The sequence below is a fragment of the Megalops cyprinoides genome, chromosome 1 (genome assembly GCF_013368585.1).
Source record: "Megalops cyprinoides isolate fMegCyp1 chromosome 1, fMegCyp1.pri, whole genome shotgun sequence".
Classification (NCBI taxonomy): Eukaryota; Metazoa; Chordata; class Actinopteri; order Elopiformes; family Megalopidae; genus Megalops; species Megalops cyprinoides.
The window spans coordinates 31720385-31748232 of record NC_050583.1 but is presented as its reverse complement, the minus strand read 5'-3'; the positions used below and the strand labels follow the sequence as shown (position 1 = coordinate 31748232).

At 39.1% G+C, this 27848-nt stretch overlaps 2 protein-coding genes across 5 annotated transcripts; one reads left to right on the top strand and one right to left on the bottom strand.

Annotated features, from left to right (window-relative positions):
• Positions 1–144: 144 nt before the first annotated feature.
• On the bottom strand, positions 145–11614 carry LOC118793098 (ubinuclein-1-like). 3 transcript variants are annotated; one of them, XM_036551097.1, is made up of 16 exons: positions 10521–11614; positions 9487–9582; positions 9175–9318; positions 8902–8993; positions 7446–7875; positions 6640–6710; positions 6385–6514; positions 5704–5822; positions 5394–5522; positions 4735–4878; positions 4097–4147; positions 3594–3636; positions 2164–3441; positions 1264–1519; positions 855–944; positions 145–317 (listed from the first exon to the last, which is right to left on the bottom strand). In XM_036551097.1, exons 1-16 carry the CDS (start codon positions 10749–10751, stop codon positions 265–267), a joined length of 3357 nt encoding a protein of 1118 aa, XP_036406990.1. In that variant the 5' UTR covers positions 10752–11614; the 3' UTR covers positions 145–264. The 3 variants fall into 3 exon arrangements, with proteins under 3 accessions (XP_036406990.1, XP_036406998.1, XP_036407006.1); XM_036551105.1 differs by having other exon boundaries at positions 2173–3441; XM_036551113.1 differs by lacking the exon at positions 855–944.
• A 2140-nt stretch (positions 11615–13754) lies between these two features.
• On the top strand, positions 13755–25805 carry LOC118779087 (putative oxidoreductase GLYR1). Of its 2 annotated transcripts, XM_036530976.1 has the most exons (16): positions 13755–13792; positions 14351–14387; positions 14649–14728; positions 14854–14992; positions 15720–15878; positions 16219–16302; positions 16692–16745; positions 17993–18043; positions 18165–18238; positions 18553–18652; positions 19166–19276; positions 19502–19603; positions 23672–23834; positions 24010–24189; positions 24285–24409; positions 25534–25805. In XM_036530976.1, the coding sequence occupies exons 1-16, from the start codon at positions 13755–13757 to the stop codon at positions 25606–25608; spliced, it is 1572 nt and encodes a 523-aa protein (XP_036386869.1). In that variant the 3' UTR covers positions 25609–25805. The 2 variants fall into 2 exon arrangements, with proteins under 2 accessions (XP_036386869.1, XP_036386877.1); XM_036530984.1 differs by lacking the exons at positions 16219–16302; positions 16692–16745.
• The last annotated feature ends 2043 nt before the right edge of the window (positions 25806–27848 follow it).

Sequence of the window (27848 nt, the reverse complement as noted above, 5' to 3'; positions counted from 1 at the left end):
GTGTAATTATATATATATATATATATATATATATATATATATATATATATATATATATATATATATATACATACACATATACACATACACACACACACACACCCACACACACATATATATATATATAAAAATCACATTCACCCATGTACATTAGGAGACAATCCGTCAATAATAACCACAACAGAATTGGACCAAATCTCATTATTTAATTGTTAAAGGATATTAAAGCCATTAAAGCCAGTGCCTTTTTCATCCTTTAAGACTTCACTGCAGCTTTCTCTGTGCATTTGGGGCCTCTCCTTGGTCTTGGCTCCCATCTGAAATAAATGGGAAACTGATGTTTTTCTATCTAGTAAAATGTACAGTAGGATATTTAGTTCTGCTGACTAGCATCTAAAGATCAAACGCATTTTAAGAGCCAATCAACAAGCTTAATCCATTGCTCACATAATATGCACTACATGTATCTAACACCTCAATATAGAAAAACACCATATTTCAAACAAACAAAATACAGGAAAAAATCCTAGTCAAATTTTCAGACCACTCACTTCATAACAAATTTCAGAATCCCTGCCTAACAAAGGAGCATCATGATTGGAGTGCCCTGCAAACTCGGACCCATTCATCATTGCAGGCACAGAAAAACTCCATCTTATTGTGTGGTATGGCATCTGCACTTTATGTCCCTTGTGTTTCAAAAGCTCACAGCGCTTAAACATCATCAATATTGCAGAACCTCAACAAAAGACGAAAAGCAAGACAATGAACACAAAGTCAGCTGAAGCAGTTAAGCCGTTTTGCTCAATATGACGAGACAGAGAGGACACTGTTTAATGTGAGTGGCAGATTACCTTGCAGACTTTGCTGTAAATGGGAGGACAAAGTGGATTGTGGGAGCTGCGGTGGGTGGAGAGGGCTAGAATGCAAACCACCAAAAATACCTAGAGGAAGAGGAAAGAAGACAAGTGCAGACAAGTAAAGAGGAGAGAGACAGCGTGAGCATGCACTACACCTCAGCAGCTTGGCGTGGGTGCAAGACGACATCTGTCATCTAGGGAAAATACACATTAGGAAAGGTGAGAGTAAAGCTCAAACTGAGTGTTGTTTTCAACTTATGATACACAGCAAGATGGAAAAGAGACATGCACCACAAGTAAAGCGATACAAACAGACAGCGACACATAAGCACAGTGCGAAGACTCTGTGTGCTGAACCAGTGTGTGTGGTTATGGATGGCAAGTTGTGTGTATGGACACTTACTGTGAGTGAGGCCATGGTGGTATGTACCAGGGGCAGGCCCTGTGACGATGGCGTCCTTTGATCCCAGTGTTTGGGATGTGGAGTCGGGGTTGAAGGAGATTACAGGGAAGCTGAACGTGTGCATGGGGACGATCCCGGGGAGAATTCCCAGAGTTCCCTGCGTCAGATTCTGGCCAGCCGTGGTAAATGATGGCGAGAGGAGGTTAAGACACGGAGAACTTGAAAGCACAGATGCTCCAGTAGAGCTCTTTGTGACCTTCATTAAGAAGGAAAGAAAAAACAGTGGTCAAGAATTTACACAAGAGAACTTGCATATTGCAACACACTCTGAGCTACTTATAGATGCTTATTTTTTCTGTGATTTCTACAGACATTAAAAGAGCTCAGGCAGAAACTTGTCATATACTGTGTGTTATGTATTAGATACTTACATCCACAATTGGTGGTTATGGAGTACCAACAGCACTAGAAATGCATCTCCTTTACCTGTAGATGGCGCATCTCGTCAATGTTCTAATCTACACCCATCATGCGACTGCGTAACACAATATTCTCTTACACTTGGAAGAGCCACTCTTATCAAAAATAGCTGGTACACATAATACCAGTTTTAAATGATGATTCTTATCCAGTAAACCCTGATTCAAATAAAATGAGAAAAATGTCTGATATGTTAACAGTTTGGTGGACCTTTCGTCTTGCACCACAATGCAATAATTTTTACCACTCATAAACTGCACAAAACCAAAGCACGATTTATGGAATCTGAAATGGAGTTTCTGGGCTACTTTGCATATCCTAGATATCAAGACACATCAGAACATCCGCTGAACACATAATCCATGACACATCAAAATGATCAGAAAAACAGGAGGAGAGACTTTAGTGCTCCGCTCTCACCGGACTCACAGCTGTGACGGCAGCAGAGACCGGGGCTGCCACAGCAGGGTTCAGTGAGGAGGTGAGGAGTCTGGCTACACCCTGAGTGCCCACAGCAGGGTCCCCATTTGAACCACCGGGGGGCGCCACCAACGTGAGTTTCTGAGAGGCGGGAGCTTTCTTTACTGTGTGACTTGAGCTGGCCAACTGCAGGCCTGGGGCCTGGCTGGGAGTGGGGGACTTGTGCGATGCAATCACGCTGGTGCCAGATCCGAGCAAGCCAGAGCCACTCTGTGTCACTACGCTCTGGGAGACGCTGGGCAGGGAGAACGCAGGCTTGAAGGGCAGGCTGGGCGTGGCACTGTGTTTCGACAGGTAGCCCTGGGAAGACCCTTGAGAGGGAATCATGCTGGCTATGCTGATCGACGCTGGGTGACCGTTGTTTGCTGAAGGGGAGGGGAGAGAGTGAAACGCTGGTGGTTTTGATGTGACTTTGGGCTGCTGCACGCCTGGGCATGAAGGAAAGTACTTTGATGCTTTGCTTTGGGAAGTGCCCAAGTTATACTGCGCTGGTGCAGCAAAGCGCTTCTGGTGTTGGCTGTGCTGGACTAAAGGCTTCAGGGCTGGAGATGGTAAAGGACTGGATAAGGACGACTGGCTTGTTCTTGGCAAACTGAAGATCCTTTGCTTGGCTTGCATGTTGTCTGACAGGGCTTTGGCAGTAGACAAAGATGCCTGGGACAGTAGCTCTTTGTAGCCGGGTAGAATCAAAAGCTGGGAGCTGTCGGCCTTCCTGTCCTGTGAGAGCTGCCCAAGTGCAAGCGCTTGCTCTGCTAAAAGATTGAGTGGTGACTGTGACATCGTCATTGAAGTCACGGATGTGGAGGTGGACGGCTTCGGCACAGCCTTCCTCTCTTCCTGCAGCGCCAACACGGCCGCGTTGTTGGGGGAGGACTTGCGCATTGCGGGAAAGCAGAAGTCAGGACTGGCCCTCACGTCAGTGTTCAGAGCAGCCAGCTCCTCGGAGACGGCTCCCAGGGACGGGGGGTTATGAATTAAATCTCCATCCAGTGAATTGTCCATACTGAAGGGCTGAGGGGCAGCACTGCTCATAGGGCTACTGTGGACCTGAGCACTGTGGCACGAAGAGGAAGCTGGCGGTCCCAACGAGGTGCTTCCAGAGCTAGATACCAATGCGGTGGTGTTTCCAGAACCAGACACCAGCGCTGAGGTGCTTCCGGAGGGGGTCGTTGCTGTGCCCAAGGAGGTCACTTTTCTCTCGGGCTTCACAGATGGCTCCTGAAGAGAAATATAAGCAGTGCTGTGAAGCAGACACTAAAATGAGAACGTGTTTTTCATTACCATTGGAGAGAACAATGCTGTCTGAAAGAGAGCATATAATGTAAATCTTCGAAGAAAATTTTAATTCTGAAGTGATTAATTTGCCATACCTTCATTCTTATTTTTGGAGCAGTTATTACTTTCTTTTTGGTCCTGTAGGAACAAGATGAAAGTAATAGATTTCATTTATCCCTTCACATACTGTAACAGATGGAAACCTTTTGAATGCATATATTTACTCATGATATTCAGGGTGTAAATGCTTAAAAACGTCAGTCAGTTAATCTATTTCAAGTTTAAAATCTTACACTATAATTCTAATTATCTACAGCCATATTCCCTTAATGAATACAACACCAATGGCAATTAGCTTTTTACATAAAATGACTACTTATAATACATTTCTGTATCATAGAGACATTTGAATTCATAGCTAGTAAAAAAAAACACTATTACAACAAAAACAAATATTTTTAGATTTTCTTAAGTTGATGCCAGTAAAGTCCTCCAACTGGCACTCACTCCACTGTGGTGCACTGTGGGACTTGAAGTGCAGAAGATGGCACAATATACACTTCTCTCCCGAAAATGTGTCTGACTCATGCATACTTACGGTACAGAGGTGATGTAACTGTGTGCTCTCCTGCTCTCCTTGAACAACATCCTATAGAAATTGATTGAAAGATTGAAATCATCTAGAGTGCAGGGTAAATATACCACATTTCCAGATGTTTACACCTACAAGGACAGTATTCTTCATCTCATTTCTCCTGCTAGCTCTGTCCAGTGAAGTGTAATGCTTCTCTTTCCATGAGTTTCCATGACCACCACAGAAAAAAATGACAATTTCTTAGAACTCTACAGAGTTGACCACCTATGACCCAGAGATGCTAATTTCAAGAAACAAGTAGTGGGAGGTCAAAATAGTAGTGAGAGGTTTTAACTTCATTAGTTTTGCATTTCGTTTTTAACTTCAAACTTGCAGATGCCAACATTTAAAACAGACATGGGCGCTGAGTGATGTCTGCAGTATGATGTGACAACTGTTGCTCTGTTTAAGAAATAGACAAAACTACTTGCAGGCTATGTGGCTAGATTAAAAATAAGTGCAGATTGTTACAGCACAGCTGGTGCTTAAAACCGTAAACTACACATTCAAAGGGGCTGGCATCTCTGGTGACCTTGCATGTTAAACACAGGTAAATTTCTAAAGCAAGTGTAGAGCAGGTACATTCATTCAGTGTGGGTCACCTTGCTTGCATCCATCCCTTTGGCCAAAGTGGTTTAACCTCAGCCTCCAGAAAAGCCTTCAGGTATTCCTCTGCATTCTGGGACTTGTTTCTCTCCAGTTCATAGCTGCCCATTTTCAATCTGACAACATTGCAAAGAAAGTCCCTAGTAGAGAGACAAACATGATCAGATTGTTGGTTAAAAAATGTCAAGAAATTCCTTGAAAAAGGTGAAGAGATTATAGACATCACTGTTACCCTTACATAACCTACACGGGTGTCTAGACTTACTGGATTTTCTAAATATAATTAATCCTAGGATTAATTGTTTTATGTCATTTTTGCATGAATTCCTAATACCTCCTCGGCTGAGCTCCTGGAGATGGACTGAATAATGAAACTGTCTATGGTGTCATATAATTTTCTAGCAGTGGATGTATACCTGTCCTTAGATCCTGAACATTTTTTGGACAAAACAGGCACTGAATCAGCTTTCCCACTTGAATCTCTTGCACATTTGTCTGTATGTTTTCTACCATCACTTTTTTTTAAATTCTTTCAACGGCAACATATTACACACATTTACATGCTTAGAACCTTTCAATGTTGTACAGCTGTCATCATCAAATGCTAAAGAACAAAGCCTAATTTTGTGGACATAAAACTAGACCAGCAGCACACCTTATCTCCTCATTCCACTGGAATTTCTTCCTTGGTCCCATAACCCTCTTTCCACTCTTCTCTTCATCCTCATCTTCATCTGAGCATGCCTTCTCTTTCTGTTCCTTCTCCTTCCCCTCCTCCAGCATTCTGCAATGGAAAGTCTCCTGATTAAACCCTCAGGGCATTAAAAAATATAGCGCAGGAATTAACTGGTGATCAGTATTGAGGTTTCATAGTTTAAGTAGTGTTAATGGCAAACTGAAAGTAGAGTATATGAAACACAATGAAGACAGTATTTCTCAGCTTCTGAAACTCTTAGCAAGCATACTTAGCAAATTTGGCTTGAGTGTGAGCCTGACACTCATCCTGGTACTTGGTGATCTGCTCAGGCATTGACCTGCCAATGGCTTCTTTCAGTCTTTGAAGTGGTTCTTTGAGACGGCCATCCTGAAGAGAGAAGATGAAAAGTGGAGATTACATTTTACAGTTAATATTTAAGGTCAAGAGATCTTGATTTTAAAAGAAGTGATTACTTCAGGAAAAGAGGTCATTGAAAGTAGCATGAACTTTTGAATAGTAGGAATGTCATTTTTTTCTGACTGGGATAAGTCTAGGGTGATTTTGAGCAGATGCTGCACATGACATATGCATCCCAGAACCTGTTAATCTGCTTGAATTTGTAGGTACTGAGCTTGTTAAAACCATATGATGTATTGATTTTTGTTAACTCACTGAGTTAACAGATTGACTTCAGTTCTGTGGTAAAGCCAGCCTCTGGACTAACAAATAGAAAATGGAAACAAAAAGCTACAGCATTTACTGTTGTGGAATGAGTGTAAACAAAAATATGGATCTGAGGTCTATGACTAACAGCTAAAACTCAAGGTTAGTCACCTTGTGAAGAGTACTAGTGAAGCCTGTATGAGCATTACCCTTGAGGACCAGAAATGTAGACAATTCTCTAGACATGACCTCGAGGTAGTTTTTTATTGTTTTGCCCATTTCTAACCTGCTCATGTAAATGTAGCTTCTTGGCTCTTTTCACCAGTGTGTCCTTGCTGCATGGGAGAAAAGAGGCCAGGTGCGCATAGATCCCAGAGCGCATCTGGCTGTTCAGCTCTCTGGACTGAAGCTCAATGCTGAAGGGAAAAAAAAAATCAATATATCAATGTCTGCTTTTGCATCTGAATTCAGATGAACTCTGATGACATCATTTTACCTTGAGCAGATTATAAAGGACATACTGTAGTATGCAGTTACTTACTCAAGCAACATATTGTTTATGTCCTGGGTAAAAAACTTCTGCTTCCCCTCTCCCTCTGAGGCTTTAGCAGCCTGGTAGATGGAAAGCATGGTTTAGTCAGCTATACTCTTTACAACATAACTGCACATTTCACAGCCAAAGATATTAATTAAGAATCATGAATACAGATATTCACAGGGCAAAATCTTTACAGTATTCATTAAGAAAGTGTTTTGATGTTCAGTCTTCAACTGACTACACTGCTCATTAAAAATGAATGAAATACGTGTCATCATAATTCAATGTTAACAAAAGCAGTACAATGGGAATAAAGTATTTAAAAATATATACAAATTATAACTGCCATTTACATAAAGCAGGTGTCCTTCTTCTCCAGCTGGACAAAGTTAATTTACATCTGTCCTGGACCTTTTTTTTTTTAATTACATAACTGTGCTTCACAGTGGTCTTATCACTTATATGGTCCATCACATTGTGATGGGCATTAAACAGGACAACAGCTTGAACAAGTTGACATTCCTGCTTACTATCATTTACAAAGAAATGGAGTATTTCACAGAATCACAGAATTCAAGTCACACAAAGATGGAGTCCAGTACATTTGACAATGTATAATTTCACCGCTCTGGACATTCCCTCGTCTGTGACTTAAATGCAAGTGCAGTGCGCATGCAGGGCATGCCACAGTATTTTGTTTGTCAGACAGGACAATTACCACTGAATGCCCAAAACATAACCTGCACCGCACCTGAACAAAAAATCAAGTATATACTAAGGATAAAAGACAAGACCAACAGAAAGTGTACCTGAGTGAGTTCTTTAATTCTCCGCTCCAATGTCGGTGGCAATCCTTCAGGGAGAATGGGAGGTTGCTTCTGAGATTGCCCTGTTGACAGAGGGTCGCTATTCTCATCCAATCCTGGGGGACTAGGCTCTGAAGATTCAGAGAGGAGTTTGTCCAGGTCAATATCAAAGTCAATGGTACTAGCTGCCTGGAAGAGATCACTCTCATTGGCAGAGCCAATGAGGGAGAGAAGAGGATCTGCCACATTTAAGTTGGGGTCCATCTCTCGAGCAGACAGGATCACGGGCTGGCTACTCTGCAATGGCTTTGAATCATCTTTTTCTGAGGATTCTTTCTCTCTTTGGAATTTCTTCAGCATCTCATTGACGCTCAGGGCACCAGCATGCTTCTTTTTTTTCTTTTTGTCTTCAGTCGAATTCAGAGGCATAATGCTTATCAAAGAAAACAGAATGACAAACAGCATCATTATCAGTGCAACTTCTCACAACAATGCAATTGTGAAAAATACAAAACATGCAATGTAAAATCTTCATTACAATCCAGGTCTGGTTGAATACAAACTATTGGACAATAAATGTGAAGGGGACATTACAGACACAAGAACATTGAAGGCATCAGATGGATCTTGAAAAGAACTAACATTAGAGAGCAGGCTAAAAGGAGTAGCAGTGATTAAGGCTATTTTTCTAGGACAACAGAGGACAACAAAGAGGACATTTTATGTTAATGGGAAGAGAGACAAAACAAGATTAAGACATGGGAGAGAGAAGAGACAGAAAGACGTGGTATGCCACTAGAGGATGATGTCAGTGTATGGGATTGGAAGTTAAAAGAAATTATATCTTCAAAATGAAGTGAAGCAGAACAGTTAACACTGCAGTAAGCAAAGCAAAAAGAGTTTTGCAGTGACTGTGCAAAACAAAAAGGAAGCAATGAAGCCGACTGGAGCAACAACACAGTATGAGTGAAAGGACGAGGAAGAAGCAGAGCTCCGCTTTAGCTGAAGAGTGCATAGAATGACGTAAGGTGACAAAATGAAAAATACAATAATCAAGGTGGAAAATGACCAGTGAGAACTGGAGTCTGTGGGAAAAATGGCATTAGGAAGGAAAGAAAAAGCATCAAGGGTGAGTCAAAAAATAAATCTGTCTTTGGGGAAAGAAGGGCAGGACCCCTAGCTGACCCACATGCTTTCAGAAGAAGGTTAAGTGAGTCAGACTGGAACTGAAAAGTGACAGGGGGTGAACGGATCCAGGTGGTATCTAACAGACTGACTGAAATCAGACCTAACAAGAAAAAATAATGTCATCTCTTCCAAATAAGCATTTTGTCAAGCGTAAATTGTTTTGTTTTATCCAGCATTTTGTAAACAAATACTCCAGAATTAACTTTCAGTACTTTCAATGTCAAAAGGCATGAACTGCCAGTATCTACCAGTACTATGGCTCAACACTTACCCTATCTTTGAAACCTTTGATTTTTTATGCTGTCCTTCTTTTGTCTTCTTTTTGATTAATTTTACATCACCTCCTTCTTTCAGTTTTTTCTTCTGCTAAAAAAGATAGACATTACAACAAGATTTTTTTGGTCCCAAGACTAGTGAATTTGATCAAAATCAGCAGGGTTTTCCATATCAAACCAGAACCACACAGACATTTTTGAGACATTTAGTGTGAAATGATTTTACTCTGATTTAAAAGGTTCAATCAAAGCCTTTGGGATTCACATACCTTTGGAGCTTTGAGTTTCTTCATGTCTTCTGTGAAATCATCATCAGCTTCAGACTCAGATGCTTGCCTAAACTGAAGTGTTCCAGAATTTATGTAAAATCCTCCATACTTTGTTGTGAGAGAGGCTGGCACCAGCTCATCATACTGTAAGAGAAGAGGCTTGATTAAACAAATCCAATTACAAGTAGTTAGTTAATCCAAACAGACATACACATTTTCAGCAAAGCACAGACTGGTCTGTAAATTTTCATCATCTGTCACTACATTTTGGCTGCACTGCACAAAAAGTAACACATTTAACCAAATCCTTACTGCCTCTGAGTTGTCAATGAATGAATCGGTTTCATCATAGCCATAGCCCATATCAATCAGGTCCTGCATGCGATCCTTCTTGCGTTTATTTCCACCCTAAACATCGAAAAATAAAACAGCAAACTCAACATGCTAACCAATAATATTTGGTCGTTTTCCATAGTAATTCCATCACACAATAGAAGCAATAAACAGTTACATATTTTTCTTCAAACTCCTTTGCAATGGCCTCCACCTCCTCCTTCTGCCTCTCCTCTTCCTCCTCCAAACTTCGGGCGGTTTTTTTGAGTACATTGCTCTGCAGAGACGTTAATATTGTTTTTGTCGCTACACACTCAAGAAAACACTCACTGACAAAAAAAAAAAATCAACCAAAAGCCCACCATAAAAACGAATAGTAAGAAAAATACACAGCTGGGGAAAATTGGTCAAGTGTGTGGAGATACGGAGTAGCATTCTCGCTAAAAACTCTCTTAATTACTATTGCTTTTATTTGATCTATGGGAAATTATTTGCTGCAGCTTACACCTTTTATTAAATATATTTGTGACAAGGAAAGCTTGTACTAATATACTGCCAAACGTAAGGAAGTTTCTTCAATTTGTGTCAACATTTGAGGACTCCCCAAATTAACCTCAAGTGGATACTGATCATTGTTGAACATGATGGAACAACTGAACACTGTTGAACAAACAAAAAAGTTTTGTAAGGGTATGTGCTACCTGAAGAACAACAATAATACAGAAATTAATTTCATATCAGTTAGCTACTCTCACCCAGGCTTAGCTCATAAAGAACCGAAAATAACTGTGAAAGAAATGCCGCATAGAAATCGGTATGTAGCTCAGTATCTAGCTGGTTGAATTAAAAATAACTATCGGTACTCGCCTGGAGCGATAACCTGTATGAAGTAGTTATGGGTCCCCTCTACCAGAATGGAGAAACCACTGGCCTAGATTATCCATAATTCACATCGGTTAACATTCGAAAACAATGTACCTAGTAAAGTTATGAAATCTGAAACGGCAAGTTACCTTTTTCTTCACAAGTTCAGGATAATAAAACTCTGGACAGCGCCGCTGATCAGGCTCGAAAAGAGCGAGGACAAGTCGCGCAGTTTCTGACTTTCCTGTAATGGCCGTATGCAAAGCGTTTGCTGGTGTTGTAACGGTCGTCTCCTGTTTTTGGGGAATCTTCAATAAAGTTGAAGGGGGAGGGATATTGCTGGGAAGACTGGTCAACTGCACCCTCCGGGGCTCAGCCATAGCAAAAGTAACTAGCAAGCTTGGACAGCCAGCTACGAACGCTTCTCTACTGCTGCCCAGCCTGGCAGCTAGCTGGCTAGCTAAAGAGAAACAAACATCGAAACCACGTGTGTGCGCATTAACACGCGCCTTTAAATGCAATAGCTAGAGTTCAACCATGACTTACATCTCGAGAGTAAATTAAAATGTGTCACATTAACACCCTGCAAAAGTTTAGTCAGCCAGGTGCCGGGCTAGCCACTGCTGAAAACACATGACGTTAGCTATCAATTGCGCACAGCCGTAATGCCCTGGAAAGTGATCTGCGTTGGAAATCAAGTATTAGTTTTACATCATTTGTTTGAACACATATTGTTTCAGATCCCAACAGTGAACCAACTCAACAAAATGGTCAATTCTACTTAACTAAAATCATGAGTATGAAGTCAACATAATTCACAACTTGCAGCTGCCCAGCTAATATAGTTGGGTTTGCCTTGACTGGTCTGGAAATAGAATAAACAGATCCCAGGCCAAAATGATAAATTATTGATAGATAACCAGCTACAAACGTGTCGACGTGAAAAATATCTAGCTAGTCTGCTAGAGTAGTAACAGGTAAATGGAAAATATGAAATCTTACTACAGTTAGCGTCAGTGAGTTTACATCTTAGCTAACGTTAGCTAGCTTATTCCCACTTTATCCCGTAGTCGTACGGCCTTTGGGTCTTAAGGGAATAACTTCAACACGAAAAAAATACAAATTACTTTGGTTATTCAAAATAACATAGTTAAATTATTTCAATAATGATTTAAAATATGCATTACTCCCCAGTTTCCTCTCTTGTTTATCTCTTGACTGGACCTTCATTGAAACCGGTCATTTCGTCATCATACTGCGCCAAGATACTGGGGTTGCCAGTGTGGTGGATTTCTTGGGGAGCTTTGAATGAAGTGGCACAATGCGAGATAAGGTTATATAGAAATGGATCGGTGAAACTTGTCAAGTGCCTACCTTCTAGTCACTGAAATAGGAATAGTACTCCAACTCTAGATCCCTTGTTTGACTGAGTCAGCACCACAGTTGTGAATACTTTTTCTCCACGTCAATGCTTAGTTATTCACAGCCTTAAAGGGATGATGGGAAAACAATAGAAACCCGCTTAAAATGCTGAAAATTAAAACCATTTTGTACTTAACAACGCATCTGGCAACCCTTAATTTTGTCAAATTTTGTTCAAACGCGAACTTCCACAGTGAAAAGGTTGAAATGGTACATGAAAAGATAACTTGCTCAGATGTACAAAACATTTCCTCTATTCTTTTACAATATAATTTTAAGAGATTCTCATCTTTCCGATGTATTGATTTTCAAATGTGAAACTGATATTTTATAAAGTGGCGGTAAAGTGCCTTCCCAGTCTGTGGTCTTTTGTAGCACAGCTGAATTTGACATCTTTAAAGTAAAAAAAGTGTTCCATGCCCTATCAGCTTGACATTTTTTCCACTGGAGCGCCACTGCCTCACTGAATGCAGTATGTGTATGTGTGTGTGTGTGTGTGTGTACTAAGAACCGTATTAGCCCAACAAGTCGTCTTATAAATTTTGAACTTATAGTTATTACAAGGAGAGGAAAGTGACAGTGAAGAATAGCAACAGCAAATATTAACTACATTGATAATACGAAGCAGCACTTGTGGCTGTGGAGACCAAACAGCACTGTGTTTATGGAATTGATGTTTTAATCCTTGGTGTGTGCAGCAGCTGAATCCTACAAGATAGAAGCATATATTGTACATATGTCCACATACTGTAATCAAACTTGGTGTTCATTCTGTATTAGGCTACAAGATCAGAGTTCTGAAGGTTTTAATTTTCATTTTAAAGCAATGTACAAAGTAGCACAAACATTGAATGCATTTCTTCGACAAATATGTTTTACTCAAATATATTTACAACAAATGTGTTTTAGTTGTTATTCCCACAGCATTTCAGCACTGTATGTGAAGTAGTTTGCAAAGAGAGTGAGAAAGAGAAAGCACACTGTGTTGAGATGCTAAAATGATAAACCTCAGAACCAATTTACTAAAAAGGACAGAGAGAACACTGGGCAGCATTAATCTGGAATAATGTGCCTTTAGTGTGCAAGGTAATGTGAGTAAATTTGCTCATTTTACGTTGGTGTCATATTGATATAAACATTTTTGCCCTTTTTATTTATTTATTTTTTGCAATTAGTGCACTTATGGAGAACACATGACTTACAGAAAATGTTTGCGTCAGAGATACATTGATGAAAACAAATGTAGACCTGTTACTGCAATTTTATATATAAATGTGAGTAATTTAGTCTTTTTAAATACTGAAATCTGTTACAGTATATTTTTAGGTGTACCTCATGTGTTGAAATTATACACAGAAGAATCCGTGAAACCCAATGTAGCAAATGTACACAGACATACATACACGCACTGAATAAAATGCAGATGCGGGCAGATGAAGTTGTGCAGTAGCACAGATCCTTTTTCAGTGTTCACAGTAGCAGAAATTGGTACGGCAAAGCACCGGTGCTTGTAAATAAATGTGCTGTAAGGATATTTAAATAAGGTTAGATGGTACAGATAGGACCGAAACCGAAGCTGATTATTCAATTCATAGGTGCGGCCCTGCTGTTGTGCCATTTACTTTACTTAACTCAGATTGCCTCAGTAAATATTCAACTTTATAAATGAATAATGTTGATAAAATTGTGTACAATGTAAATTATGGTAGCGTCTGCTTGTATGTATGCTTGCACCTATGTACAGTAAGGGCATCATTGTTATTTCTGTGGGCCACCCAAAATATGTCTTAATTCTCGGTGCTGTATGTGTGGGGTACGCCCCGAAAACCCTTAAACACAGAAAATATTATGTTAGAAAAACAGATTTCGTTCGGGATGGTGAATCATGTGACCGAAGTGGGTGTGTTCTTTTTCCCTGGGTGCTGTTCGACAGTCGTCGCTAGTGCTTTGGTAGTCTCAAAATGGCGAGTGTGCACCTGAGAATCGGGGACTTGGTTTGGTGAGACAATTTACCATTTTGCTAGATTATGAACAGTTGTAATCATGACGCACGATGAATTACTTCGATAAGATGTGGTTTGAGTAGTTCTACTGATATTCACGATTCCGAGATGCTGTGTTCGTCAATATTTAATTTGTACTATGCGAGCTAGCTAGCGTTCTAAGTAGGCACATAGCTAACGTTAGTTTCTGATATTCAAACACTGACACAAGGAGTGGTTAGCTAACTGGGCAGCTACCTTTCGTGAGTGTAAAATAAAAGCCACACCATAACTGAAAATTGGTGTATAACTAGCTAGCTAAATAGCTAATGAGATACATCAACACACTGTTCCTAAGTAACTTGTGATTTGTTACTCTTGCTTTCACGACGTGGGTAAGTTAGCTAGATAGAAAGTTAAATGAAGTCAGCTTTAACCAGGTACAAAAGGCGGTGTAAATGATGACATTCTATTTGTAATTTTAACTACGTTGGCTAGCTAACGTACCCAGTTCTCCTCTTCCTCTCGGTGTTGATAGCCATCTGTAAACTGATCATTTGCATTACTTGTTTCAGGGGAAAACTGGGACGGTATCCACCCTGGCCTGGAAAAGTGAGTTCTTGAAATCTCTCTGGTTAGCTTGTTAAAATACTGTATAGCTGGCTGCATGTTGGATATATTAGATAGCCGAGTTGTATGTACTACGCATTTAGTTTTAAAGACCAATGGCGTTAGCTACCGGTCAGTGGTCATGCAATTGAATGTTTATCCTTTTAAGTATGGCTAGCTTGCGACCACACAAGAGGGATTGCCTCACAGTGGAGGCCCTGTTCATTGCACAATGGTAAACATTTCCCTTTTCTTTATTATAAGGTTGTAAGTCCCCCGAAGGATTTGAAGAAACCAAGGGGCAAAAAATGCTTTTTTGTGAAATTCTTTGGAACTGAAGATCAGTGAGTATTATAATTGTTTAAAGTTTTAACCAAGCAGACAGTTGTGTGCATGTCTACATCAATTGGTATATTTTTAGCTTGGAAACATTCTTTGCTTTAATGTATTGTTGTATGGTACATTTCAGTGCCTGGATAAAGGTGGAACAGCTGAAGCCTTACCACCCACATAAAGAGGAGATGATCAAAATTAACAAAGGCAAACGGTTCCAGCAGGCAGTGGATGCAGTGGAGGAGTTCTTGAGGAAATCCAAGGGGAAAGAACAGGTGACATGTCTTTTCAGAACTCATTCTCTAGTCTGTTTAAAACAAACAATGTGTTCCACCTCTGTAAGAGGACATTGGTAGTGTTTCACATGAGTTGTGCATTAGGACTTTTCTGGGAGTCAAAAGGAATAATTGACAGTGCCCATACTGTAGATTCTAGAAATTCATATTAACGTTTCTGCACAATCAAAAGTAGAGATGAGATTTTTATATTCATAATCATATTTTCAGAATTAAAAAAATGTACATCAGTAGTCAGCCATCATCAAAGGCCACAGTGCGTATCTAGGCAGACAAAATGTTCAAATCTGACAGCAAGATTTTCACTGCATGTTGAATATTACAAAAAAAATTCATATAAGATATGCTTAAAGGAACAAGTATGGTACTACTATTAATTTGATATAAAATACATTTATAATGAGAAGTATATGTTTGAATCTCCACATTACAAAAGTATGTAAAAATGCTTCAAAGTGAAAGTCTCAGTGGGGCGTACCAGAATTGGATAAGGGATGATCCTTTATCAGTATCCTGACATTATCTGCTTATTATGTTTGATGGTTTATATAGCATACTGATGCAGTTCATGTGAGATATGAAGCACAACAACAGTTCCCTGTACCATTCCATACCCAGTTCCCCAAAGTATGTCACACTTCTGGCCAAACATTACTGTATACCATATTGTTACATTATTTGCTCACCTAAGCAATCTTTTATTTAGGCATCACATAATTATAGTAATTCTGAAGACAAAAACAAATCAACTGCAGCTGATGGGAGAAAGCGAAGAAGTCCTACAAAGTCTGTGCAATCCATGTTAGAGGAAGATGAAGAAGACCTACTCTCTCACAAACACATCAGTCTTCAGAAGGATGGAAAGGTTAGTAGATAATTCATTGGTTTTGTGAACATTTTTGCCAATTTTAGTGAAACCGGCAGTTTTGCTTCTTGAATGAGGCTTATTCAGTGGCCATTGTTCTCCACCTGCTGGGGAATCCTGCTATATCAATCAGTCCTGAGTTTGTTTTTGTTGAAGATCATTTTTTCAGATTCTTCACATTTTTTTTTTTTAAAAGGACTCTCTCAGTCCTTCTATAGATGTTGTGGTAGCGTGTTCTGCACCCTGACAAGTATAGTAAGACATGAATGACACCTTAAGGTGAAATGGGATATCCAGTCACTTTATATGAGAAGGTAAATGTTTCTCTCTTTCCCTTAAGGGTTTAACTGTCTCTGACCCTGAACCTTCTTCTGTTCAACGACTGGTCACTGGAACAGCTTCACGATACAAATGGGAGAGCAGTGTAGGTGATAAAGCTGCCCCTGATTAGAGAGAGTGTTTTACAAACACTGGTAATGAATATATGACATTATGTTTGGTCATTTCTTTCTTGATTGTCAGTGACAGAACACTGCACTTATACTTAATATCTAACCAAGAAAAATGGGAATACTGTAAGCTCTGTGGTGATACTACTTGGTGCTTAGTTTAACATTTTCATCGTTCAGTTATGAGACGTTTCTGTGCTAAGATTTCTGTTAATGGGTACATATTCTAGGCACCTTGTTCCAAAGTGGAGCTTACGTACCCTACGTGTTTTTATTCAGTATCTTTTGAATGTAGATATTTTTTACTTTATCAGATTAGAAATTTTGTGTAGAGAAATTTCCCATTCAACCTCTCCCATTGTAGCAAGTAAAGGATGACCCATATTTCCATCACTTCCTGCTCAGCCAGTCTGAGAAGGTAAGATGCAGTAACTTGCTCGCTAGGCTGTAGAATGCTTTTTTAGAACTATATGCCTGAGCTTTGTAGGAATGCCTTCAATAGCAGACCATATCACATTGGCATTGTATATACACTATATGGACAAAAGTATTCATCTTGACCATTACGTTGTAATGACATTGTATTCAAATACATATACTTTCATATGGAGTTAGTCCCCCTTTACAGCTATAACAGCTTTCACTCTTCTTGGAAGGCTTTCCACTAGATTTAGGAGTGTTTCTGTGGGAATTTGTGCCCATTCATTCTGTAGAGCATTTATGAGGTCAGGCACTGATGTTGGACGAGAAGGCCTGGCTGTCAATCTCCGTTCCAGTTCATCCCAAAGGTGCTCGATGGGGTTGAGGTCAGGGCTCTGTGCTGGCCAGTCAAGTTCTTCCACGCTGAACTCATCAAACCATGTCTTTATAGTCCTTGCTTTGTGCACTCGGGCACAGTCATGTTGAAATAGAAAAGGGCCTTCCCCAAACTGTTGCCACAAAGTTGGAAGCATAGCATTGTCCAAAATGTCTTGGTATGCTGACGCATTAAGCCCTTCACTGGAGATAAGGGGCCTAGCCCAAACCCTGATAAACGGATGTGGCCAAATACTTTTGTCCATATAGTGTAGATGGACTCCTTGGTGAATGCTGTCTTTTTGGTGATTTGGCAGATACTTCCACAGCAGAAGTAATGAAAATAGTGTTTCTGTAAAGATTTTAGGAACTCTCAGAAAAGATAGTTTTACTTGGATTTCTTCTGAAAATGTCATTCCTTTTATCAAAAACTGCTGTATTTGAGGTCAATTCATTGAACAATACAGTGTTTGCCTCTTGAAGAAAGCATTCATTTAATACTAAGATGTTTTATCTAGTCTGAAACATAATACCACATGATGAATAATTAATCTGTTTTGCCCCACTGGGGTTCAGAAAATCATTTGTTCAGTACCAAAAAATAAAATGACTGGATCGAAACATCCAAACCACACATTCGGAATTCAGACTGTCAGTGTCAAGGGCAAACATTTGTGGAATGTTCAATAAAATCAAATGTGACGAGGTCAGTTTTTTAGTCTTTATACTGACTTCAGTGTTTCCTGTTAGTATCACTGAATATTATTACAATTATACTAAAATCACAAAACCCAGTGTAAATGTTCCACCACTATTAATAATTTCAAGTTTGTGTGGGGAAAAACTACAAGAGTAATGTTTTCTCCACAGTCAGGTTCTTCAATGGAGCCCATCAGCAAAAGACTGAAGATTATAGAGGAGGTTGTTACTTTTTATTTTTTTGAAGGTTCAATTTCAATTGACCATTCTAAATCAATTAATGTGTACATGATTTTGTGGTGTGACTTGACACTTGCTGTATGGTTTGAATGTATTTAAACAGGAAATGGCATCAACATCTATTCAGGCAGCAGACAGCACAGCCCTTAATGGCAGCATCACACCCACAGATAAACGGTATGGACTTGGAGCATTTTAGTGCTTTTAATTTATGATCTTTGCTAGAGCACAAGTTGAAGTAACTTTAAGTAGCAAACGTAACTAGTAGACTAAATAGTGTAGCTATTCCAATGGCAGTGGCATTCTTTAACAACGCAGAAGTTTAAATGTCACTCAAACTACTTACTCTTCCAAATGCATAACTGACTTGCATGTGAATTAAGGATAATTATGGTAGGGTAAAGTGCTTGATCAATGACACATTGAATTATGGCTTCATTTCAAAGTACTTGTTGCAGCCTGATCATTAAAAAGAATTTTTTTTACCACAGGATAGGGTTCCTTGGGCTTGGACACATGGGAAGTGGAATAGTTTCTAATCTTTTAAAGATGGGTCATGTTGTCACAGTGTGGAATCGCACAGCAGAAAAGGTAAGACTGGAAAATGTATCATGTGCTGCTGGTACATATTACTCAGGAAAGTAGGTTGTGTATGTGTTGCAGTGTGCAATGCAGATGTTCTAGAAAATGTGCTCTATGCCTTTCAGTGGTGGCTTCTGTTGTAATTAGGGATGGCAGATGCATTAGATAAAAATCTAAAGCATTGAGTAATTGATTCCATTAAGAGACTAAATTTTCTGCCATTGTAAATTATGTCTACATTAGGTTAATGGGATTCCACATGGGAGTGCAGAGGTATATTGCATAGAATGTTCCATTTGCTTATATAACAAAAATTTTACCCTTTTAAAACTTCTAATGTCAGAGTGTTGAACAGGAACTGAAAGAAATGAATCTGTTGAGGGGAGGGGCACAGAACTGCAAAAGACAAGCAGAGTTGGATGCCTTATGGTCTTCAACGAGCAAAGAGAGTGAATGTGTGAATAAATGTGTAGAGTGTTTTCTAACTAGTGTATTTATTATGTACTTTGATCTCCATTACAGTGTGACCTGTTCATTCAGGAGGGAGCCAGGTTAGGACGAACACCAGCAGAGGTTGTCTCCATGTGTGATATAACCTTTTCCTGTGTTTCAGACCCAAAAGCTGCAAAAGATGTAAGCAGAAAATCCTTGTCACTGAAGGTTACATTTCTGATCCGCCATCTGTGCTACCTCTTGGAGACATTTTGGGGGGGGGCGGCATTCTCAAATGAGATGTATTTTTTATTTAATTGGATTGATTTTTCATGTTTCAAAGTAAAGTGGAGAAGGAAGAGGTGTTCAGATGGGCATGTGCCCTTGTATATGTGTGTAAACATACACCTACTTCTCTGTCTGCAGTTAGTTCTGGGTCCCAGTGGTGTGCTTCAGGGAATCCAACCAGGGAAATGCTATGTTGAAATGTCTACTGTTGACCCAGAAACGATCAATGAACTGTCACAGGTGAGTATCACTACAGATAATGGTCTAAAATTGTTTTCACCAGTTCACCGGTAGTCTTTACCAGGTGGGTTAAGCTTGCCAGATTTATTTTTTATCTGTATTTCTTTATAATCATAATGCATTGATGCTGTAGTGACTTTGTAAAGTAATGGAGGTTTGTGGCAGAAAAACTTTTAATGAAATTTTGTGCTCTTATAATGGAAGTTTTGAATAGAACTGATAGATGTGAGGGATCTAATGTGGTATTTTCAGTGTCCATTGCACGTTAAGTTGTGGTTGGCAATGTCACATTATTAGAACAGAAATCTTGTAGCTGTTAACTTGTTTTGTGAAAATTGAGTGTTGTTTGATGCTGGCATGAAAATGTGAGGAGATTAACTCTCGTGAGCAAAGGTCATTATTGGAGTCAGCAGAATTCTGCATTGTTTCAGGTGAAAAGGTTTCTGCAATATGTTGAAATATTCAAAACGGATATTAACCCCCATTACCTGAAAGAAGGAAATTGTGGTCAAATGAGTTTACCTCATTCTCCCCCACATAGAAATTTCCCATTTATTTTGCCCAGTGTGACAGTGTGTCTGGAAGTTTTTGGTTCTCTAACTAGGGTGAATTTTTCACCAGCCAAAATAATTTCTGAATCAAGTTATATTTTAATTGGATCTGGTGAGGCACACATGTAGTCTATATGGTAGCAACATTGTATATTAGCTAAAACAGCTGCTCAGCAAGAGAACCTTACAGGTAAAGCTGACAGTGAATCCACAGTAATGGTTGTCACGACTACTAGCTAGCTAGCTAGTTAGCTAGCCAGACATTATCAAAATAAATAATCCATGAAGGATGATCAGATTTACTTGCACAGCCACTCAAATTTGGGGTTTCTCCTTTGTTTCCGATGACATGTACCATTCGGAACATAGTCTTCATTTCTCTGCCATCTGTTTGCTCAGTGTAGTTACTGATTTTTACACATTTTAATTGGATGGTAGAGCTACCAATAAAATATTTGATGTGGCAGACATGGTTGTCAAACTGAATTTTTTTGAATCAAGCTGAATCTTCCTGCTGCATTGATTTACAGTAAAAAACAAAACAGGAACCGGACTGAAAGGAGTGTTTGTTTGAGCATCTTGCGATTTACAAGTCGTATTTGACTAACACAGTAGGCCCTGATCCATTTTTGTTTCATGCAAGAACCACCAGCCAGAGTGGCTAGTGACCCTGCAACTTCACCCAACCAAAGAGAAAATCTGCCTCACAGGTGTTAACTTCAGACCATTAACACATCATCAGTAAATGTAAAATTGGCTCATCAAGAGCAGCTGAAAGTCAGCCTATATTTTGCATCACCAGTGGTTCTCTTTTTTTTTTCAGCTCCTCTCCGTTTAATACCTTGGTCATTTCAGCACTTAGAAACTTTTTTATTGCAATCTACCAGAAACGTGCGTCTAACATGGTGTTCAGTCAGATGTCAGTTAATAACAGGATTGTATGTTCATGTTGACTACTGCAGTGTATTCAGATGTGCCTCTCTCGCCTTAGCTCACCATGTAGATTGTGGGCAAATTCAGTTAGTGAAAGCTATCTTTCTTTTTATTGGTAATATTACGAATATAAACTGATTTATTATTACTTCATTTATTATCTGTTCAATTGCAATTATTGTATGTGTACAATCCAGACAGTCTATGCTGTCTCTTTCTATAGCACAAACTGAAATTACACATTTGCTTTTGGAGGGGCAATCAAGTAAACATATTTTTCAACAAGCAAAAATTATTTTACATCATTTTAAAGGGCATATCACATTCCTACTTTCATGGGGTGGGATTTCCCATTTGAAGAATTAGGTCTGAACAAAATATGGCATGTGTGGATAGCTATCACACATCCTAAGTAATCTGCCAAAACTGAGGGGAGTGCCCCAACATCAAGAAACACTATATAGTAGGGCAGTGTTCATAGGGTTAATCTAAGAAGGTTTCGCCTTACTATGACAGGAAGACCAAGTTAAAAATAGGGGAAATGGCATAAACCTGAGGTCTTACGTTCATAAATCAGAAGGCACAAAGCTTGATGAAGAACTGAGACCAAGCAATCTAAGTTGAGTGTTCATTGCTCTTGGTATGTTTATGTAAAAAAAAAAAATTGTGCTTCAAAGCAATAAAAGGGGAATGATCCTGGCAGGGTTCATTAGTCTTGGCATGTTGCACACTCTAATAGACATTCTAACAGACTAATAGACATTAAATATACACTGAAGAACAGAAGCTGATTGTCTCCTTCAACTCCATCCGGTAGTGATTCTGCTTGCTCTTGGCATTTGGCAAATGGTGTGAAGGGTTCACAGAGTGCCTGTATGTTGGAAAGATGGATAAAGCCTCCATGGTAGACTTATACCCTAGACTCAGTACTTCAGCTTGGTGTGCAGCATTGTCAAGACAGTTGGAGATCCCTCAACTGCTTTCTTGAAAGGGGCATGCTGCTTAACAGTGTGTGAATCTCTAGCAGGGACATAAAGACAAGCAGGCTGTCTGTAATACTCCCAAAAGAGGAGGAGCTAAAGCTAGAGCTTCTGTTGGCTTTATAGAATAATGCTGTTTTTGAAAGTGTATGGTTTTGTGCAATTTCAAAAATGTGTTTTTCTACTTTAATGGCTATTCTGAACACTTCAGAATATAAAGGATAGGCATGATATGAAATATCATAATTTTAAATTCTGTGAAATGAGAAAATGACAAAATATTTTTTGACCCTGAGATCATACTGCAAAAGCAAATTACCAGGTGATTTATAATAACTGGCTTGAGTGTAATTAGTTTTTTCCAAAATACTGTGTCAGTGTAATTTTCACTTGCTGTACTGGTTCTGCCCATTAGTCCTGAGCAGTGCTATGACAGAGTGCTTTATAAAAACGATTAGTTCCAATCCATTATTCCTATTACAGCTGTAACAGTATTCACCTATATAGCTGGTAAACAGAATTTTTGTAAGTCATATTAATGTCAGTGCACACTGACAGACATGCTTAGTGTAATTGATACATTACACATCACTAAAAGCAAAGTTAAATCACCAAAAATGGGAATATTTGTCATCTTTTTGGAGCAATAAGTAGTTTTTGTAGTAAGCCAACAACTCTACTGTATATATGGTGTTAGGAAAGTTACTATAGGTATCATAACAAGCTAGGTATTACCTTGATTGCTGGTTTCATGTGCTCACTACAACCTGGTCATTTTGGTCTCTCTTTTTAAAATATGTAGTTAAGCAGATTTCCGCTGATTTTTAAAATTTAATCGCTGTCATAAAAGCAGTAACAGCACCTGTAGTACTGCTTTGGAAAGGCAATGTTTGATATGAAGAAAGGAAAGAAAAAGGAAAAACTGTGTTCAGTCATGTTGTTTTTGTTTTCCTATTAGCATTATTTCTTGGGGAATATGTTTTTATGGTAATTTTGTATCAAACTCCATTCTGTAGAATTTTGAGTGCTATTTTAACCATGAACTTCAGAAGCTGAAGAATACTGAAAAGGAAGCAACCCGTCAAGCTTGTGAAAGGCTAAAGAGGAAAAGGACAAAGCCTGAAAGCCCCCATTAATTTGTGTTACTGCTTCATAATCTGCATCGCAGGACACCAAAAACCCTCCATTTTAAGGAGAAAGTGAACACTTTTTGTTATGAGCAGGGCTCGAAACCGAAAGGTTGCTGGTTCAGTTCCCAGTTGGGGCACTGCTGCTGTACCCATGAGCAGGGTACTTAACCCAGTAAATATCCAGCTGTGTAAATGGATAGCATGTAAAGATTGTAACTTGTGTAAGTCTGCATTAGAATGTCTGCTAAATGACAATAATGTAATGTTAAGTTTCATGTCTTGTTTGCCTGGAGCTCTGTACTGCACCGACTGTACCTGAATGCCTTGTTTTATGCCACAGAAGTTGGACAGAGCTGACATCCTGACAGGCTTTCAGCCTGAGCTGCTGCTGATTTTGGCTGACTAGTCTAATGTGGTGAATAACCAGAGAGCAGTGCAGCCTCATTGATCCTGTACAATTGTCATTGTCCCCAGGTCATCCCATCCCGAGGCGGTCGGTTCCTGGAGGCCCCAGTGTCAGGCAGCCAGCAGCTGTCTAATGATGGCATGTTGGTTATTTTAGCTGCTGGAGACAGAACTTTGTATGAAGACTGTAGCAGCTGCTTCCAAGCTATGGGAAAAACATCTTTCTTCTTAGGTATGTGTTAAAATAATCTGTTTTCAGTGTCTAGTTGCAAGGTGTACATGATGCTTGTCAGTCACAGTGGGATTTTTTTTTGGGTAAAGTGAATTATATGAGATAAATGTAATGGTGCGCATAGATGATCTTTCATACAATTTGACTAACCCACCCTCTCTTCTCTCTTAAACAGGTGAAGCAGGTAATGCTGCAAAAATGATGCTAATCCTAAGCATGGTGCAGGGCAGTTTCATGGCAACGATCGCCGAAGGGCTAACATTGGCTCAAGTCACAGGGCAATCACAGCAGACATTCCTGGATATTCTGTGTCAGGGACAAATGGCAAGCACCTTCCTGGACCAGAAATGCCAAAGTATGTTTGAATTAATGCCCATTGAAGCAATAGTTTGTAGTTTTCTGTCTTTTACATTTTACATATTACTCACATTTTTTAATGTTTCCTTTCAGATATTTTGCAGGGAAACTTCAGACCTGATTACTATTTGAAACACATTCAGAAGGATCTCCGGTTAGCAATTTCAATGGGTGATTCAGTCAACCACCCAACTCCCATGGCTGCTGCAGCCAATGAGGTAAGGTGTCGTCAGAATATTTTACCACTATTCATATAAAATGGTAAAGCTTATTAATAACATGAACCCCCTTTAGGTTTCATGTGGTGTGAGGAGTTTTGAATCCCAGGAATTAACTTTGTCTTCCTGAAAATTGGTCAGTACTTCACCTTACATTTAAGATTTGATTGTTCACATACTGTAATTGGCAGCTGGAAGTAATATCTGAGCTCTTAGAAGAGTAAAATGTTTGAAAATTACAGTAATGAGAAAATGGTTGGCTGGTGAAAACATCAGAAGATACCCTTTACCATACTGCATTCATAAAAGACAGTCCAGACCACCCTGTCATCTGATTCCCTCAGACTTCCTGGATCTCTGTGCCTAGGGTCTGAAAAGCAATAAGTTTCTCATGGCAACAGATTGCTTGAAAACCCTTTCTGCTTATTTTAAAGGGTCTGGGTAGTGGTTTCTTAAAACCTGCAGTCTAAAACCTGCAGTAATACTACTGATACTCTTCCACCTTTGTTCTGAAGTGAAACAGTTATTTTCTTTGTAATATTGAATGCAGTTTAAACCCTCATGTGGCCTGGTTTCTGTTTAACTGTCTGTGTAGTCACTCCCCTGTGTCTCTCAGCCTTTTATAAGTTGTCTTTTGTAATCTGGAAATGCAGCAGTGTTTTTAGGGTGAATGACATGATGCAGTTCACAGGAATTAGTGGAAGGAGGTTCAACCACCAATCATTCAGGCACCCTCCATCCTCATCAGGCAGCCTAATAAAGTGGTTGAACAGCGCTGAAGAAGAGCAAGTTGGGGCTAGTGGTCTACTTAACTGTAAACTATAGAATGCATACCTGGCAGCTGTGAGTTAAGGCATCTTAAAATGACACCCAGACCCAGGCAGGCAAAGAGTGATGCTTTCTGGCTGCAGAAAATGTACAATGGATTTATAGTGACAGATATATTTAAAGATTGGTGGTGAGCTTTCACTACACATTTGACTGAACAGCTATGGCATGCCTTTGTAAGTCCTGTTGGCTTGCTTCAGTGTGTTTTTCCTGTGTTCATTGTAGTGATTTGGTTTGTCCTCAGGGATGTGGGCTATCTTTACCAGTTTTAACTTGTACTTGTTTTCTCTCCACAGGTCTACAAGAGAGCAAAAGCGCTGGACCAGTCTGACAATGACATGTCAGCAGTTTACAGAGCCTATATTCACTGAATCTGAAAGTATACATCAGATTCTGCACCATATATATTTTTTATTTCCTTTTTTATAAATTTGCTCAGATTCTGCCTGTTTGGCAGCAGTGATGTTATTTTCCCATATGAGATGGGAGCAATTATTTGTAAACCTGAGCATTGCACTGACTTTGTACGATAGTAACATGAGCTTACTCAGCTCCTCACTGTTTTTTTTTTTTTGGGGGGGGGGGGGGGGGGGGGGTCTTTTCATCTTGTTAAACTTGTACCCCTTGTTCATGGTGTTCTGTGATTTGAAGGGGAATTAGATTTAATGTGTCATGCATGACTGCACATGGTTTCCGTTATTTAATTTAGCAGTATATACTTTGCTATGATGTCTGGAATAATGTAAATTACAAAACCTAATATTGTGAGCATCCTAAACAAGCACCAAGGAAATGCCATAGTAATGCCTTAATATTGTAACCCACAATATATGTATTTATTTCTTTGCTGATTCTTATTTCTCTAATACAGAAAGTGTGGAAAATGACTTGTCATGTCTTAAATATTTAGCATATTCCAATGCCTTAAATGTCTACTGTAGTTCCAGTTTTAACTGTTCTGAAAAAAAAAGAATGGGGATAGCCACAATATGCAAACTAAGGCTATATAAAAAGTTATCCATTCCAACAAGGTCATACCAATTGTTTGTTCAGTGCTAGAGTAATTTCCACCACTAAATCTCTGCTTTTATTTCATAATTGTTGTATGTGGTTCATTGATTGAATTTGAATTAAATGTTTACTCTAAATGTTGATGCACCAGTGCCCACTGGCTGTCTGTAATGATGTGCAGCTAGATCAGTTGCATTTCAGACTGTCAGATTTTAATACTTCCACTACTGTTAACAACACATGAAAAGGTAAGAGCTCAAAAAAGGTTTTTGAGTTAAGGATTTTTGAATGTGGCTGCTCTTTGGAACAGAAACATGGACCTCATCAGTTTGTTTTCATTACACTGCTACCTACCATACAATTTACTAATGGCTAAACATCCATGGAGATATGCAAACTTTACACTTGTGGGAGGTTGAGAATATATTACAGGTCCTGAATGGATACCTTTGACAAAACCATGGTGACAGTACTTTTTATGAAAGATTATTAAATTCAGTTGTGGAATATAACTTGTCAGCTTTCACTTCCATTACTGTTTTGGGTGCTTTGTTGAAAAATCTACCTTCTATGTTTGTATTTTTGTAAATGGTTCATACATGTGATGTGTGGATAAGAAAATGTGTCCAGTGTAGATGTTTTCTTAGACAAACATTAATTTGAGATTACAGGGTTAGGCATATGACTTTATGCATTTTAATAAACATTTCCTTTATGCCATCAAGATAATTTTTCAAAATACATATTATGGCAGATCTGCATCACTGTGAAAAAGCTCATTTTATTAATCTCTCCACCATAAGTAAATGTCCCCATTGGAATTGCAGGGGATCTTTAACACAATGCAGTTGATATGATGATCAGGTGATCAGACAAAATGTCACTTGGTGTTATAATACAATAGGTTATGTTTGCCACTGCAGTGTTTTCCTGCTTTTTGATCATTAGAGCTGTCTTGATCCTTGATAAAATTGTGTATGAAAGTAACCAGTTAATGTCCTTTTGAATGTATGAGATTTGAGAGGTGATTTGCTATACCAGGGAAAGACTTGCTGTCAACTGCCGTGACTCCCAATTAAATCTGCAGAACGGCCTGCATTCCATTCGTTTTTCAGCTGCTTTACACAAAATCAAACCCTCTGATCCTTGATGACAATGTTTCCTACGACTGTAAACGCTGCCCATCACATAAGCAGAGCTGCAGCTAAGTAGTCTGTGCCAATAAGTGTGTAATGAAATGACAAATGCGTGCAGATGACAAATGAGAAAAGTAAAAAAAATCATGGATTTTACATATGTACCAATCCATGTCATGTTGTCCTACCATTTATTCATTTAAGGGGGCAGATGGCTGGAAATAAATACAGATGCAGCTACGTCATTGTTGGTCTCCTACTTTTAAAAAACGCAAGTAAAAATTGAGCTCTCCTTCCCACTGTCCATTTTAAAAATGAGAAAGCTTGAAAACCTTATCCCTGCTTTCCTGTAAGTCCATAAGCTTGTGATTATTTTTGGACATTATTGTTACCTTTTGGCTATTTATAATTTAATATTTTACTTTTGAGATCAGAATTTTATGTTCTGACATTTGTACTCTCTG

What these genes read in the sequence shown, in the direction of transcription:
- LOC118793098 (XM_036551097.1), bottom strand. Translation starts at nt 10,751, where the DNA reads ATGGCTGAGCCCCGGAGGGTGCAGTTGACCAGTCTTCCCAGCAATATC. An exon ending in ATAAACAATATGTTGCTTGA is followed by an intron (nt 6,515 to 6,639) that starts GTAAGTAACTGC and finishes TTTTCCCTTCAG; the next exon opens with CATTGAGCTTCAGTCCAGAG. An exon ending in AAGGGATGGATGCAAGCAAG is followed by an intron (nt 4,148 to 4,734) that starts GTGACCCACACT and finishes CAATTTCTATAG; the next exon opens with GATGTTGTTCAAGGAGAGCA.
- LOC118779087 (XM_036530976.1), top strand. Translation starts at nt 13,755, where the DNA reads ATGGCGAGTGTGCACCTGAGAATCGGGGACTTGGTTTG. An exon ending in AATCCAAGGGGAAAGAACAG is followed by an intron (nt 14,993 to 15,719) that starts GTGACATGTCTT and finishes TCTTTTATTTAG; the next exon opens with GCATCACATAATTATAGTAA. An exon ending in GATACAAATGGGAGAGCAGT is followed by an intron (nt 16,303 to 16,691) that starts GTAGGTGATAAA and finishes CTCCCATTGTAG; the next exon opens with CAAGTAAAGGATGACCCATA.